This window comes from Gossypium hirsutum, chromosome D05 (genome assembly GCF_007990345.1).
Source record: "Gossypium hirsutum isolate 1008001.06 chromosome D05, Gossypium_hirsutum_v2.1, whole genome shotgun sequence".
NCBI classification, from domain to species: domain Eukaryota; kingdom Viridiplantae; phylum Streptophyta; class Magnoliopsida; order Malvales; family Malvaceae; genus Gossypium; species Gossypium hirsutum.
This window is the reverse complement of record NC_053441.1, coordinates 8907062-8923415: the sequence shown is the minus strand read 5'-3', so window position 1 is coordinate 8923415 and position 16354 is coordinate 8907062. Positions and strand designations below refer to the sequence as shown.

The 16354-nt window shown below is 36.6% G+C and overlaps 3 protein-coding genes and 1 long non-coding RNA gene across 7 annotated transcripts; 1 reads left to right on the top strand and 3 right to left on the bottom strand.

Moving 5' to 3' along the window:
* Window positions 1–450: 450 nt before the first annotated feature.
* On the bottom strand, window positions 451–1567 carry LOC121217680 (eukaryotic translation initiation factor 3 subunit E-like). Its single transcript, XM_041093563.1, has 3 exons — window positions 1447–1567; window positions 1231–1352; window positions 451–683 (listed from the first exon to the last, which is right to left on the bottom strand). The coding sequence occupies exons 1-3, from the start codon at window positions 1507–1509 to the stop codon at window positions 593–595; spliced, it is 276 nt and encodes a 91-aa protein (XP_040949497.1). The 5' UTR covers window positions 1510–1567; the 3' UTR covers window positions 451–592.
* A 184-nt stretch (window positions 1568–1751) lies between these two features.
* Window positions 1752–3658, bottom strand: LOC107906257 (uncharacterized). Its single transcript, XM_016833214.2, has 5 exons — window positions 3164–3658; window positions 2906–2951; window positions 2562–2809; window positions 2315–2431; window positions 1752–2072 (listed from the first exon to the last, which is right to left on the bottom strand). The coding sequence occupies exons 1-5, from the start codon at window positions 3538–3540 to the stop codon at window positions 1838–1840; spliced, it is 1023 nt and encodes a 340-aa protein (XP_016688703.1). The 5' UTR covers window positions 3541–3658; the 3' UTR covers window positions 1752–1837.
* Window positions 3659–7133: 3475 nt separating this feature from the next.
* On the top strand, window positions 7134–14985 carry LOC107906256 (BEL1-like homeodomain protein 4). 3 transcript variants are annotated; one of them, XM_041093560.1, is made up of 6 exons: window positions 7134–7316; window positions 8391–8482; window positions 8563–10027; window positions 13200–13591; window positions 13668–13728; window positions 13901–14985. In XM_041093560.1, the coding sequence occupies exons 3-6, from the start codon at window positions 8594–8596 to the stop codon at window positions 14420–14422; spliced, it is 2409 nt and encodes an 802-aa protein (XP_040949494.1). In that variant the 5' UTR covers window positions 7134–7316; window positions 8391–8482; window positions 8563–8593; the 3' UTR covers window positions 14423–14985. The 3 variants fall into 3 exon arrangements, with proteins under 3 accessions (XP_040949494.1, XP_016688701.1, XP_040949495.1); XM_041093561.1 differs by lacking the exon at window positions 7134–7316 and adding an exon at window positions 7575–7876; XM_016833212.2 differs by having other exon boundaries at window positions 7135–7316; window positions 8391–10027.
* A 301-nt stretch (window positions 14986–15286) lies between these two features.
* Window positions 15287–15986, bottom strand: LOC107906255 (uncharacterized). Of its 2 annotated transcripts, none has more exons than XR_001686691.2 (2): window positions 15848–15986; window positions 15287–15744 (listed from the first exon to the last, which is right to left on the bottom strand). It is a non-coding gene; the product is annotated as an uncharacterized lncRNA (long non-coding RNA). The 2 variants fall into 2 exon arrangements; XR_005913847.1 differs by having other exon boundaries at window positions 15287–15761; window positions 15848–15975.
* Between the last annotated feature and the right edge of the window lie 368 nt (window positions 15987–16354).

Here is a 16354-nt window from a genome sequence, read left to right as displayed (position 1 = left end):
AATATATAATTTAATAAAATTAAATATTCTTATGATTGTATCAACAAACTTCATCAATTTCTTCTATCAAATATTAAATTATTTGAACTTGACTTTGAATAATGATTTTATGATTGTTACTTTACCATCAGCAACCCAAGTTAAATTTACTTAACAATATAATGAATTAGGGTTTTTCTTCATATTCCCAATTATGTATTCTGTTTCCCAGTAATGAATTATGTATTCAATTTCATTTTTGTTTCTAGATTTGACTTGCAGCAATTTTGGTCTTCAATGTTGTTTTCTTCGTTTATTTTAACTTTTTTTTGTTATATTTTCTGTAGAAAGATGGATTTTTTATGATTAAACTTTTAGACATGTTTATTTTCAATTTTTTCCACGAGCATTTAGATAAGAAAAATATTAAAACTATTCAAAAGTTACTTGTTTGCTTCAAAACGAATTATATAAGGACTAAATTGCTCATTTTTATATTAGAGGACCCAATTTGCTCTTGAATTTCTAATAGTTTAACCAACAAAAGTCTTACATGACCTAACAAAAAACCTCTCCAACTAAATTGCACGCATAACTTGTTTAGCAAAGTTCATTATATTGTGATACAAGAAAACTGATCTGAGGCAGTACATGAACTGTCCTCTTTCTCTTCCAATGTTCGGCACAACTCATCTACTTCTTCCCTGCATTAGTAAATTGATCACTTAATTTGCTTATATAAAATTCAACATGCAAATACTATACACATTCTCTTAGACATGCTAAAGAGTAAAGACTTCAAAACATGGGGCATATACCATATACACACTTCTAGACATGTTCATTAGAGGTTTAACACTACTTTCTTTGTTTTTGGTTTGATTGCAGTTCTTTATGGGACACATACTTTCTTTGTCAATGCGAAGATATCACCTACTTTAGCCTCAAATCTTTGAACAAACATTTTGCAAATTACATGGCAGGCAGTGCATTAACTTTTCATATTAAAAAAACCATGCAAATGATAAAAGAAATCCACAAAGTTTCTAAACATGTTCCATTCCAACACAATCAAAACCGAAGCATGTGAACATAACAGGATCTTGAAACAGAAGTAAGTCATGGCATAAAAAGACAGGAAAATGCACAAAGAACAAATAAACACAGATGTGACTACCACACAAATGATGCAACTAACAACATCAGTAACAAAACATGGAAACCTTAAGTTTAGTTGTTAAAGTGACATACTTGTCTTGATTAAATAGGTCAATGATCTGTGTTCTTCCATTGTCATGGTTGAAAAAGATGAAGAGGCTCCAATGCATAAGCCATATTCTACTCTGAACTTGGTTCAAAGGTGATGAGAAGCTCTGCAGCAAAAAGACCAATAAATGAGTCAACGAATAATCGGAAAGCAAATTGTCAAAATAAAAACCGAATAATCAATGGGGATATAACCAAAACCTTGGAATCGATTATTTCTTTCAAACGATTAAGTTCTTCAAGAGCAATATCCCAGTTTTGCATCAGTATCTCGGCAGCAAGCTTCCCCCACAATGCACTCAAGCTCCTTTCGTTGTTAGTACATAAACCTACAAATCTACCCCTAGAATTCAACTTTCAGAAGCTATCAACCTACAAATATATAAACAAGGCAGGCTCAAAGGAGATGAATGCTGAATTGGCAGCTGTATTAAAGCAGCAAATCAATCAATTTTAGTCAGCTGAGATTTGTCCTTTTTTATCAGTATATGGCATGCAAACATAGCTGAAGTAGAGTCTTCAGAAGATTTCACCTATAAGTCAGCCAGTATCCAGTCAACTCTTGAACTGGAAAAAACCAATTAGCTAATCATCAAAGTGGAAGACATTGTACCTTATCAGGAACATTCCTAGGCATCGGTACTGCAGAAACATATCTCTGGATGAAGAATTTGGGAGGGCTAGCAATTGCTGCAGAGGTCGATGAGGTCTCGGCCCTGTCAGCTTGTCCCCGACCATAGAACTTGGCAAAACGATTGATGAGTGAGATCTTCTCTAGATCCTGGCATTCCAATCTTAAGTCCAAGATTGAGGATCTCTTGTCCAGACTACATAACAAAATGAAGAACATTAGAAGACAACCAGCATGACAGCTGCTTAGGGTAAAACCAATAGCGGGAGCACCATGGGGCAAACAAAGGATTTCAAATATATATATAATGTAACTAATAAATAGTGATATAAAGCAAAACCTTGCTTCCAACTTATACATTACTTGTAAGTATATTAAAAAAATTGAAGACAAGATATTATGCATAAAACATACTGGTAAAAACTTGATCTGGGTTACCTCTGTAAATCATTTTCCAGCTTCTTTGCAGTGATGACAAACTGTTCCGCAGCGATGACAAACTGTTCTGCAGCCTTTAAGATGGACTGCTTTCTCTTCTTAACCTTTTCAGGGAGGCTAAAAGCAGGAAAAAAAAAACAAAAACAAAAACAAAAGCCGCATCAGTACGATAGTAGAAAAAAAAAATCCCCAGTTGACAGTAAAAAACAGGATTCAGGGGTTTCAAACATAATTAACATGTTCTTACGTGCTTCCACTCTCAGAAGGAACAGCTTTATCACTTTCACATATATATGCTGAGCTGCATGCTTCTCCTAAGCCTAATCTGGCAACAAAATAGACCACAGTCTCATAGTTTTTTATAGCATCTGCAGAAAGAACTGCTCTTGGAGGAGCACAATGTAGTTGCTGCATAAGCTGTGTTGTCAAGATAAGCCTTCTTTTTGATCTAAGCACAGGCGGCCAATCTTCAATCATTTCAGGTTCGTTTTCAGCCTGTGATATCAAGATCAATGTCCTTAAGTGAGAACTGTCATAGTTCAAATAAGGAATAAACTAAGATCAAGTATGGTAGTTTGACACCAAACACACCTCAATCAATCGATTTGCTGCATGTGCCCATCCTGCTTCAGCCGCACTGCGATCAAAAGAAAACCTCAACATAATTCCAATGAAGAGGAAAGCATAAAGAAAGTGAGAGAAGAGAGCAATAATTTCTGTACTTCAGCAAATTGCTAATAGGAAATATTTCTGTTTTTGGTTATTGATATAGTATATACACACATATAGAGACACATATATTACATGTGCTGTTAAAATTGCAGCAAATTGGAAAATTATTCCAAATACCTGATGTCCTGAGGTCTTGAACGACCTTGTGTCACTTCTCTATGCCATGATACAAGCTCAAATGTCATACTTTTACGCTTTTTTGCTCTCATAACAATCAAGTTCTGATTTGGAATACCGGGAGGAAGTAACTGACAGGAGATATGTCCACTTGCTATTGGCATGAGGTTTGAATTTTGCCGGGTACCATCCAGCTGACTAGCATCAGCAGCATTAACCTGCTCACTAGAATCAAGAGCATGCAAATTATCAGAAGGCCAACCAACGATAAATCCTTTGTCTGCAGCCTTCATTGTGGCAATTTTCTGAGCATCATAAATAGGCAACATTTGCCCCTTTTTAAATGCCCCGTACTGTTCCATCAGAAGTTTCTGCATCTGGCATTTCAGATGATTGATTGCGTTCAGAAGAGCTTAAGTGTGTTGCAGTACCAGGTTCCCTAGGTTGATCAACCTTTTGAAGAAGCTCCAGCATATTTTGACTGCCAAATTTTAGAATATTCAAAGAACAACAAAAGGTAAATTAAGGAAATCAGCACAACATTAAAAATAAGGAAAATAGAAGAGCCAGCATTACCAAAACACATCAACAAACAACAGACAACAGTATCAACAATATGCATAATAACACTACAATTCAATAGCCCCATCCATCCATATTAAAGCAAACAACACTATCAACAAACAACAGTATGCATTTCTTAAGCCTAACCAACAACAGACAACAGTCATCAATTCTTAAGCCAAGGCACCTTATCAACAAACAACAATCATCAATTCTTAAGCCTAATCCAAAAATTGTTTCTTCGGAACGGAATGCTGTCCTATGCAGAAGAGTATACATGCAATCGGGGAAAACTACATTTCAATCGGACATGCAATACAAACAAAATAACCATGGAAAACTAACCTGTAAATGAGAAAATCAGGGCACAGTGAGATGAAAAAGAGCTTGTAATGAGAAAAGGGGAAACCGATTACATGCAGTTACCGATTAATGAGAAAAGGGCACTAACAAGGCAGTGATTCAAATCTGCTAACATGCAGAAAAAACAAAAGACAGTAACAAGGTTGATAGAGAGTTATAAACCTACCTTTCAGTTGCAGTAACTCAGAAATCAGCAGAAACTGGCAAATCGGCAGAAAAGAAAAGAAAAGAAACAAAGGGAGCAAATCGACAGAAAAGAAAAGAAAATAAACAGAGGGCAGAAAAGAAAAGAAAAGAAACGAAGGGAGCAAATTGGAAGAAAAGAACAGAAAATAAACAGAGGGCAGAAAAGAAAAGAAACGGAGGGAGCAAATCGGCAGAGGCTAGAAGGAACAGAAGAGAAACAAAGGGGAAGCTGATGGGAGGGTAAAACAGGGATGGTTTATTGAAGCGGCGCCTAATCTGGGCAAAAGGGATGGATTACAAATCGGTGAATTTCACCGATTAAGTCAGTAATGGATTACAATGGTATTAGCAATACCATGAACCAAACATAGGAATAAGGGGATTAGGTGGGGCCACTGATTAGGGGTGTATTGACTATGCCAATACACCCAACCAAACATAGTGTGAGTTTTACTGAGGAACAAGAGAGAAGGGGCAGGGCAGCTACGTTATTATTCCCCCACAAAGATAAAAACAAAGCTGTAGGGCATCAAATGATGTGACCGCGGAGACAACCCTTACAACAGAAAAAAAAGCAACAAGGAAAAGAAACCTAGGGACCCTAAAAACCAGTTTCTGTGCACTGACCGCATAGGTCAGGCTGATGTCAAACTTCAAGGGATATCGTCAAGCTGCCGATTGTTCCTTTCGCACTTGCTTTTTCTCTATCCTTATATTATTATTTTGATATATATTTCATTCACTAAAAAACTTAAGATATTTATGGAGAATCGAGCCGTAACTCGGGCTTCGCGGTCGCCGGAGTACTGTTTGGTTCCAATATGTGTATACGGTGGAAAACTTGGAAACAAAAACATGACAGTTGTTTCTAAATGAGAAAGATTTTATGTAACTCAACTGTTTATACTTCATATGATAAACCATAATATAAAGTGTCCCTGTTCTGCTGAGAGTGTCTAAATACCGGACAGAAATGGCAGAAGATTTTATTGGGATTTTTAATTATAAATCAAATCACAGATATATTTCCTTCAATGTCGTAAGTTTTTCTTCTTGTATTTTATTTTCTTTTTATGATTGAACTCTTTCTGCCTTTTGTGTTTTTCATTATATGGATCAGTTGCAAGTCGATAGGTATATTCCATATTTGAGTGAATACATTATATATCACTTCATGAACACCGATGCAGTAATGTTTGCAATTTAGATTACATGACATGAAATCTTAGGCTTACTTTGTCCAATTGTATACATATATTTTAATACGAATAAATTTAGTAGTGGTTAATTCTTATTCGTAAAAATTGTTTTTCTTGAGGGTTCCACGCGAAATGACGGTTCTATCCTTGGGATGTCAATCTGTGAAGCAGTCTTTTAAAAAGGTGTTGCTGCTCAATTAAATAAATAATTTAGACCCAAAATGGGCAACCCTGTTAATCTCTTTGATTTTGATTAGACCGTTATCCAGAGAAAAGCTATGGCCGTAAACTTCAATCAACCATGGCATCACGACCGTCCATTGATATCACTCAATATCCGCATTAAAATCGGACGGCCGATATGGCTTCTATAATCTGATTAGAATGCTGACGCATGTGCAACAGAGAGAGTAGACTGAAAGGGGCTTACTATTGCCGTACTAGGAGGGGCTGTGATTTAGGGGTGGGCTTTTTTTCCCTCCCTTCAATTACTGACTGCTTTTATCGGTAATCGGTAAGAGGGAAGAGTTTATAAGCAAAAGATATGTGTAGTGGTCGGCATCGAAAGCGGGAGGGGAGAGGGAAAAAGGGCGGACAGTGGCGGCAGTTCCTAGGAGAAACACCGGTTGCTGATATCATCTCCAGTATTCCGTACAGATAATTGAACTCTATTCAATGAATTCCTATCCAATCAATGGCTTCTTTTCCGACTATTTTGTTTAATTTTTAATGAAGCTCGGGATAAAATCTAAGACTAATGTTATGTGAAGGTCATGAAATTAAATTTAATAAAATCATTTTATTTTAAATATATATAAAATCGATGTATTAATATCCAATTTATTAATTTTTGGGTAATACATGACTGTTTTACGTACGTGTCACGAATAAATTTACATAAATGCTCATAACTTAATGTCATAAATATAGATTTTTGTCCTTGAATCTTTTAAAGAAAGAAAATTTTCTTATTTTATGTATCATTTTTATGCTTTACCATGCATAGACCACGGTGAATGGGAGATTTCAACTTAAAATGCCACTACATTTTGAATGAGAAAAAAAAGCCTAATAGGAAAAATGATAACCTTTCCGTAAGTATGTTGAAACCTAATGTTTAAGTGTGGAAAGTAAGAGTTCAATATGGGCTATTTTAAAATATGAATTCATTGAAAAGAAGTCTACAAATAGTCTTGTCCATTTATGAGGAGGAAAGTGCTGTTTGTGCTTTTATTCTAGTTTAGTGGCTATCATTGACTCAATATAGACACAACCATTGGCTGTTAAGTTTGCTATATATAGAAATTTGTATACACACTGTGAAGAGCTTTTTACCGGTTCATATAATCCATGGTGATTACAGTTCAGTGTTTATAACAAAAAAAAAACCAATGGGAAGGAAGACGACTTGCAACTGCAGGGGTGGGGTATTTTTAATGTGTTTTATGTATCTTTTCACTAAATAAAAAAAAATTGGTAAAAAAAGAAAAAGTTGTAAAAGGTTGCATGCATTATTGAAGGTGAGATCTGACTCTTGAAACAATGATTTGATTGGTAATTAAACTGATTAAGTCAAGGCTGTTCCTTCTAAACCCGCCCCCACGTATTTAGCTTTAAGCTGGGAAAATTAGGTTCCAAGGGACCCTGTGAGGGGACACATACAATTTATCACCTTCACCTTTCTCTGTTAGATCTAACCTTTCCTTATAAACCCTAAAAAGCCATGCTTAAAACTACCCATGTTCACCATTCTCTTGCTGTAATACTCTCCAAACTTTGAGAAATTTTCGTTTCATATTTGAGATCTTTGTACAGCTACTCAAAAAGATATTTTATAAGAGGTAACCTAATTTTTTTATGAACATAATCAAAAAATTTATATAGTTTTTTTTTTAAATACTTTCAAGTTAGGGGAGCTGTTGGTTCTTTTTCTTGGTTGGTGAAGCTTGAGTTAAACTTTTTTTTTTTAAGTTGAACCTACTGAATCATGACATATATCGAAACCTTTAACAATATGAATTAATATTTTTCATTATTTTTATATAAACAAACATTATTATTAGTGTTTCTTGAACTTTTGTTATTGTCCCACATGAGACAGTTTCCTTCCTACCAAATAAAAAATAAAAAAATCATACAGAACTGAAAAATGCCATGTAGGAAGCTTCTCTTGATCTTATTTTATCAAAGCTAAGTTTTATACGTTGGGTGTTTTAAGTAGCTTGAAAGTTGAAACTGACAGGAGGCTAGGGTTCTGGGTTCGTCAACTTTGAAATTTTAGGGTTTCCAGTGAGGTTGACGTGAAGCTTATGATTGCTATAAACATGTACTTTTGGGGTGTAAGCTTTAGCTGTTTTGTAAAAAAAGCGTATATAGCTTGCTTTGATTACTGTGCTGCTCCGTAAGTCTCCGATCTAGTCTCTGAGTTAGCTTTGTTTGTGTTTTATTTATTTATTTAAGTATTTACTTAGTCTTTTTCTCCTATTTCGGGATGGCTAAGTTTTGTTTAGTTGCTTCATGTGAAGCAATGGAAACAATTAAGCGTTGGCTTCTTTAATTCTGAAGATTGCTTTCAAAAAGCATAATCACCCAAAGAAATGTAAGATGTTAAAATCTGAGGAATGGTAGAGAAGTGAAGTAAATTTGATAGCTAAACCATAGATTTCGCTTTCAATGCCTTTTGTTGATACTATTTATTTTCTGGTTTCGTCAGTAAAACTTTGTCTGCACTGTTTCTATAACTGAACATGAATTTCTGTTCATGTTGCGGGTACTTCTTTTCGAGCATCCAAGCTCTCTCTCTCTCTCCCCCCCATAGCGTCGAGGGCTAGCTAGCTTAGTTTTTTGTCTGAAATGTGTGGCCTTCTGCTTTGACAATTATTTGTACGTATAAAAAATCTGTCATTCTTTCGCAGGTCATTGATCTTGAAATGGAATATTATTAAGCTCGATGAATTGCGTCGTTTTTCTTCTGAAAAAGCTAGCGTTGCCCAAGTTAATTTCTAGGGTAGGCAAATCCTTGAAAAGGCCTCATCTACTTGTCTGATGATTTGAGAGATGCTTACTGTGTGCTCCTTGTTATCTTAGTTAAATCAAAGGAGCAACTGTTATCATCATTATGGATATGAGTAAGTTCAGACCTGAATCGCATGTAGCCCAGCAACGCCTACGAGATAAGTTGAGGATTCAGCAAAGCTCCAAACTGGTTCAGCAATTAGAGGACTTTCCTAACAATTTGGAAGACGGGTGTTCCTCAGTTCATCCGGCCCTAAACCCAGGTCTTGTTCATGTTCGAAATGTTCGAAATGATAATTTGTTATACGATCCAGATGTTTTCTCTTCAGACATCATCCACGTCTCATCAAACTCTTCTGTTTTACCTTCGCAAAGAGATCCAATTCTACATCAGGAAATGCAAACAGCTCCAGAAAACAGGCAATTGCTTGCCGAGGAGTCCTCGTTTCCCGGTATGTCACAATCAAATTTATCTAAATTCGATGCTTCATCTAAGGTCTCCAGTGATCCACATGATTGTGGTAATTTGAGGGGTGTTGATTCAGAGCATAATTGTGATTGGATGGTGGGTTATGCAAGTGGATTAGCTGGTAGTGAGAGTAATCAGGACCCTAGGTTTGTTGGGGAAGTCATATCAAATAATGCAAGGATTCTCAACAGTGCGTACCAAGATGTTCAGTCTACTCACCCCAATCCAGGGAGTGAAATTTATTGTCTGGAGAGGAATTTGCATTTTGTGTCACCTTCACTTTATCAGAATTCTCTACAGGATGTTGTTACTACAGCTCAGGGACTTGAAGTTGGTTCTCATGAGCCTCAAAATGTTAGAGAGGCTGCCAGAGGTTTAAGGATTGATTACTGCGGGAATGAAGCAAACCCTTTGCATTTTGGTAACGCCGGTACCTGGATGAATACGCCACTGGGGGAGCAGTCTCAACAATGGGGTGCTGAGTTGGGGTTTTTGGCTAGTAAGAGTAGCGTAGAACTAGGTGCCGCTGCGAGTGATGCAACTACTCACGGGCTATCTCTTTCTCTTTCATCGCACCCCACACCAAAAATTTGTGGTGCAGATCCGGTTCAATTCACGGGGAGTCAGTATTGTTCTGATGGCTTTCACTCTAAGCCTGGTGAATTCAAGGAACTTAGAGATTCTAAAACTTCAAATCTGGGTCATTTCTTTTCGATGCAAAAATCATCTTCAACAAGTAAGGCTGACGGAAAGTCCCTTCAGGATGCGGGTGGAACTTCAGCTTACGTTCATCGTCAAACGATTCCCCTTGGCCCGTTTACTGGATATGCGACTATTCTTAAGAATTCAAGATTCCTGAAGCCCGCACAAGAACTTTTGGATGAATTCTGCCATTTATCCAACTCAAAGCCTGTTAAAGTTTGTGACACATGCGAGGGGAACCCTGGCGAAGTCAGTGCTTGCAAGGAAAGTAATTCAGGGGCTTCCGCTACTTTTTACAGTTCTAATGAATCTTGTAAGCACGAGTACCAACAAAAGAAGGCAAAGCTTGTATACATGCATGAGGAGGTTGGTAATTGTCTCTCCTTTTCCATTTCTAATTAATTTGTATTGTAGTTAATTTTATGTGCATTTTAATGAATGTTAATTAGGGAATAGGGATGCTATGACTTAGGTTTATTATACGCAATTTAACATATATAAAGCTTTGTAGATTGGAACAAAATTGAAAGATAGAAAAATTAAAAGAAAATATGAGTAATTTTCTTTTCATTTTTTTTGTAGAGTTAGAAAATAAGACGAAAGAAAATGGAATTTTTAAAAAGTTGCGGAATGTTGAGCTAACTTATCTCTCTTATTATTTTCTCATTTTATCATTTTAATTTGAAATGTATAATTTTATAATAGATTTCTTTTCCTTTTCATTTTGGTTTTACTCTCTTACTATATTCTTCCATTTTTCCTCCAGCATAAGGTAAGGTCTTTGTTTGTATTGATTACAATGCCTATATACATACCACTAAAAATTCATGTGGAAGGTGAAAAACCTTCAATGTTTGATCATGTCACCGGCCAATTGAAATGATAGAGGTAAATCATCACAAATAAATGATTTTACTTTAGTAAAACTTTAAACTCAATACCTTCAAAAATAAAAAAACTTTAAACTTAATGTAGTAAGTGAAATCATAACTCATGTTTCGAGATTGGTATGGTGGAGATTATAGAGAGAGAATTGTAGGGTGCCATAATTGGGTGAACCGTTAACTTCTTACCTATGAATGGGTCTTTAAAATCACCACATTAGTCATTTCCCACAATATTTATTTGTCTAATCCGCAATTATCTTTTCAATTTGTTGTGGACAGGTTATGATGTCCTTTTATTGGTGTAGTGCTGTCCCACTGGCAATTAATATTGTTTATTATGAACCTTTAGCTCTCCCATATTTGTTTTATCTCTAATTTCCTCTTCTATGAAGTTTTAATTTCTGTTGTTCCATGATATCTATTTTCTTCCATTTCTCTTGTGTGGCGTTTGTTCTAACTACAAGTCCTGTCAAAAACCTTGCAACACATATTGCATTTTTTTTCCAAGCTTGTTTGAAATGAATGGTTTTCTATAATTGTATTTGTTTCACATTTCGCTAAGATTTGGTCACAAAGTTTTGTCCACTAATAACGCAAGTAGGGTCTTGGGATTTGTATAAATCTCATATAGCTAGGCATTGTCTTTTCAAACACGTATAGGGCTGTGCATAGCTTGCTGCCTTTTCAGTGAAGTTGCTGATATTGCATGTAGTTTGACCCCTACCCCCAAGCACTGTAGTTGCCTCTTCTACTTGCTAAGGATTTGTATTCGTGCAAGTTTACGCAATTATCACTTAGAGATAGTATTTAGTTTTTCTTGTTTTGGAAAATATGCCCCTAAGCATGGTTAGATATGTATTTTGTATTTTGGGGATATGATATATAAAATGCATGTTCGCGTATACTTCGTGTAAATGTCTGTAAAAAGAAAATGCATCATGAATTTGGAAGTTGAATTGACTCATTATTCTTTCTTTCTCACTCTCTATATATGGAAAGGTAAATCTTATCGATATGAGAACAAAATACGTGCAGATATATGTATATACAAATAAAGTGGCTAGGCGAGTATCGGTGTTGTCCAATTAGGTGTTTGTAAAGATTGGTGTTATTTTGTTTTAGGCGAGTATTGGTCCTTGTATTTGAAGATCTCTAGGTATATACCTATCCTCTACTTTTGTAACCCCACTTCTGGACCTTCAGAATAAATAGATTGTATTGTATCCTCTTTGCGATAAAACTTTAATTAATTAGAAGCAAGTTCAGAATGCAAACACGGTACAGATCACCAAGAACTTGATATAGGAAAGCCTTCGTGTAATGTCTAATTATTTAGGGATTGGTGAGTCATGCTTCTATTTGCCCACGAAAATTTATTGACCAACCCTTAATAGAATTGTCTTTGAAATACTGGTTTTTTTTGTTTGTTTCTTGTTTGACGAATGTCGCCTGGTAACGAGTATCAAACTTTTTTTGGATTTGGTGCCAAATGTATGTAAATAATTCATGCTTCTGATGTTTGCCCGCATAAACTAATAATACTAGTGCAATGTAATGCTATTGCTAACTGATATTTGGGAAGTGAAATGGTCAAAGCTACATGCTACTCCTTTACATAGTTTTACTTCTTTTGTCTGGTGCATAAATGTTATGTTCTTTTCTTCTCCATTTTGGTGATTTGCTTGTTAGGTTTTTCTAATGCAATCTCAAATGCTGCTACTTTTATCAAAAAAGTTCACCTTTTGTGCTTATATTTTTTAAGGGTGTTTTCTAGCTTGCTATTAGTTTTTTTCCCTTTCTGGTAGGAAACTAATTTCATGCAAGTAAGGGTTGATGATATGTGCAAAGTATCTAACCTCTAATCCGCACTAGAATAGTGAAGAGGACTGGTGTTGCTACTGCTGTTAGTTGTTGGCATAGTGCCGCTGTTTTCTTAAATTTCTTGTGTCAGGCTGCTATACAAGGGTTGGAATTTGAAACAATAAAAGTAGTCCGCATTGAATAACTTACAGTTTTTTTTTTTTTTTTTTGTTTCCAAAGAATAACTCTGAAGCTGGAGTTTAGCCGCAGGCAAGGACAGACAATGAATGCGGGAGCCTATGCTTTCATTTACTGTCCAATAAATTCCAAGGATGTGTGTCCTAATTTAGGAACGACAGTTAATTGTTGGATGTCTATACAATAATCATCTTGCCATTTCAAATCAAGTTACATTTCAGTTAACAGTGCAGACCACTCTTTCAAAGCTACTTTGTAAAAAAGTTTCAGCACGAATAGGTTGTTCCTTGCTTTGCCCGAGGGTCCCAATCATAGGTCTAAACAATAAGTTGCGCAGTTGCCGAAACACTCGTGTTTTGTATCTTTGTTACAATTGATTTACCTAATTTGGCCAAGCTGCATGATCAGATAATGAAGACTACAGTAATGTTGCTGTTCTCCAATAACTCCCACCATGTTTTCCTTGTTCTGAATCATTATTGTTATTGGTCTTACTCCAAAAAGCATCAGTTTTCATCATGGTAAATTAAAATTTGTGAATAATCTTCTCAATTATCAGAAAGTTGTCTATGTGTGTTGTATTTTTTGTTGATGGGTAATATTATTTTAAGTCGAAACTGAGGATTGACTTGTCTGGGTCTTGCCATGGAAAGGTTTGCAGAACATACAAGCTATACCATCAGCAGATGCAAATGGTGGTTTCTTCATTTGAGTCGGTAGCTGGACTTGGAGCTGCGACTCCCTACGTTCCCTTGGCTCTCAAGACAGTGGCTAGGAACTTTCGGTGCCTACGGATTGCTATACTAGACCAGATTAAGCACGTATCTAGAGCTCTTGGGGAGGACTTACTGTCCCCAACTACCGGTACTAGCGGCAGTAAAGGTGATATAAATATGTCTAGGCTAAAGTGTTTTGGTCAGAAATCTGGTGGGGTTAACATGGGCTTCCTTGAACCCCAACAACATAGCTGGAGGCCCCAGAGAGGCCTACCAGAACGTTCGGTGGCTATTCTTAGAGCTTGGCTCTTTGAGCATTTTCTTCATCCGTAAGTCTCCTGGCCTTCTTTCTATTTTTGTTTCCTTTCATTAAATGTGTAATCTGATGTGATTTTTTCTGTATAGGTACCCGACAGACACGGATAAGCACATGTTGGCCACTCAAACTGGTCTCTCTCGAAATCAGGTGAGCTATCTCTATCTAATTCTGTCTAATTATTTAGATCGACACTGTTTATGTGATTCGACTCGAATGTAGTACAGTTAATGCCTTGATTGAAGCATCTTTCCTTAAATTTGCAATTAATATATCTTGCAAATATCAAGTTTATGTGAACATTTTTTATTTGTTAGCGTAGGTGTCTAACTGGTTCATAAATGCACGTGTTCGGGTTTGGAAACCGATGGTGGAAGAAATACATATGCTTGAAAGCAAATGCTTGGCAGAAGGCAACCAAAACTTGAGCAAAAGTGAGGGAAAGTCTACTAGTGAAGGACGTATTAGTTGTCCTAACGATGGCCAATCTATCAACAGGTCATGTGTAAATGCATTGTCTGACAAGCAATTGGCCTGCGCTGATATGCTCGTAGCTGATGCACATGATTTGGAACACTGGAATCATGAGAAACGTTCAAGCATGGATTTTCATATTCCAACTAGTATGGAGGGTTCGTTGATGGGATTTGCACCCTACCAGCAAAGCAGGCTTGAGAATGGGGGGCTTGGAGCCGTCTCACTGACCTTAGGACTTATGCATGGTGTAGAAAGTGCACAGCAGCAGCAGCAGCAGCAGCGACAACAACAACAACAATATCAACAGCAGGAGCATCATTCGAGGCGGCAATTTGGAGGTCATTTGATTCATGACTTTGCCGGTTGAGATTATATTGATTTTATTGAAGTTGAAATGAGCATGTGATGAGGTAGCTGTTCTTTGTGACACAATGTTTTAGACGAAAAATCCTGCTATGCGGGTCACCTTCACAGATTTTCTTTGTCACGTTCAATGTTGAATTAAAGTGATGGCACAACACCGTCCTTACTGCTTGGTATTTACATGGCAAGAGTAATTGGGAATAAACGTATGGTGGTGGTTTGTTGTGAGATTCTGTTTGGATTTGTGTTGGTAGGATTTAGTTAAAGCACAAATGTATAGAATTTTAATTTCCAGGGTCATATGGTTTCGACTTCCCTGATTCGTCATCAATAAGTTGCACTCTAGAAATTATGATTTTACTGGCAATCAACTTGGACTTGTCTTTTGCCTGGTAAACCAGACGCCCTGAAGAGAACTGTTGCTAACAAAAGTGACCCGAATTTCGATTTTTGAGCCGAAACTGTGGTTTATTTTTGGGTGAAGAAATTGTGGTTTTCGCTGCATGTAAACTTGTAAAAGGTGTGGGAAAATGCCTTTGAGATATATATATAAATCAGTTATTTTTAGACGAATATTTTGAGAGCGGGGGGATTTTCTTAGGCTTTTAGACCAGCTGATATTTAGGCTTCTTGTTGCTGCTTGATATTATGGGCCTGACAAAATGGCTCGTAATTGAAGCAATCTAGTGCCTATCCAATCATATATGGCAGATCATCGAAGTTATGAGGCCCAAGCATGAAAGCGGCCCTAGCAAACCCTTCTTTCTCCGACCCTCTTTTGGTAGTTGATGTAAATTTGGTCATCTCATGCAAATTGCAATGCAGTGCAGCTAGCCATGCATGCATGCAATATTTAGCAAATTCTACATACTATAACAACTCGTATATAATAGCAAAAGAGAACAATAGTACAAAGCTACAAAGAGAAGCTAATTAGATCACACACACATATATGTAGAAAACCTAATTAAACATGAAACAGCGTCGTAGTATCATTGTCGATAATTATTCCATATTAACATGACCATATAGGCGTAGCAATACTGATCTAATTATTTGAACCGCTTCCATCTCCAGTACCACCACCGGGGAAATCCTGCCTAGGCCGGAAATGATGGTTGTTTATACTGCTCGATGGATAGCTGGCTCTGTCACTGCCACTGTCATCAAGCAGCTGACGGCCATGGACACTGATTTGTTCATGCTTGAGCCCATCACCTTCTACTTTTATAACTTTCCTATTTGTTGCCAAGCAGCAATTCCCCATCATCAAAATTACTAAAGCAAGTGCCATAAGTTTCATTCTTGCCATTGCTGTTTTCCTGCCTACAAATTAAATTCAACTGAGATATCCAAATCAGCTATATATATATATCAAAGTTCGAAATGTTTTAATGGGATCGATTAATTTAGAGAGACGATTACTTACCCAAGTAGAGAAAATGAAAGAAGAATTTAGTTGATCAGCTTGGGGGGAGCCTGGAGGAGGGGAGAAAAGCTAAGCTTTATATATGGAGACAAGGTAGGTTCATGTCATTGATATTTGAGAGAATTAATGTAAATTTGGTGATGGGATGTCCACCAGATGAGGCAACATTAAGTGGGATGACCCTATTGTCTCATTCTAGTTTTTAGAAAAATAGATGAAAATGATGAGATTGAAAGAAACTTTTTGTCCACATTGGCACTAGCCATAAATAGGAAAATTCCACATTAGGAGTGGATTTATTTGGTTGCAAAAGGTCAATGAAGCACGATAAGCAGTGGGTGTTCTATTGCCCGCTGAATGGTGATGTCAAATTTAGCGTAGCGACCTAAAAAACAGTAACCCTGAAGTTTCTTGAAGCTTGAAAAAGTTGAGCCTAGGTCTAATTCGGGAGAGAAGCTTGGATTGAACTTGATAACCAGTCGGTTTTAAAACCATCTATTATTTACA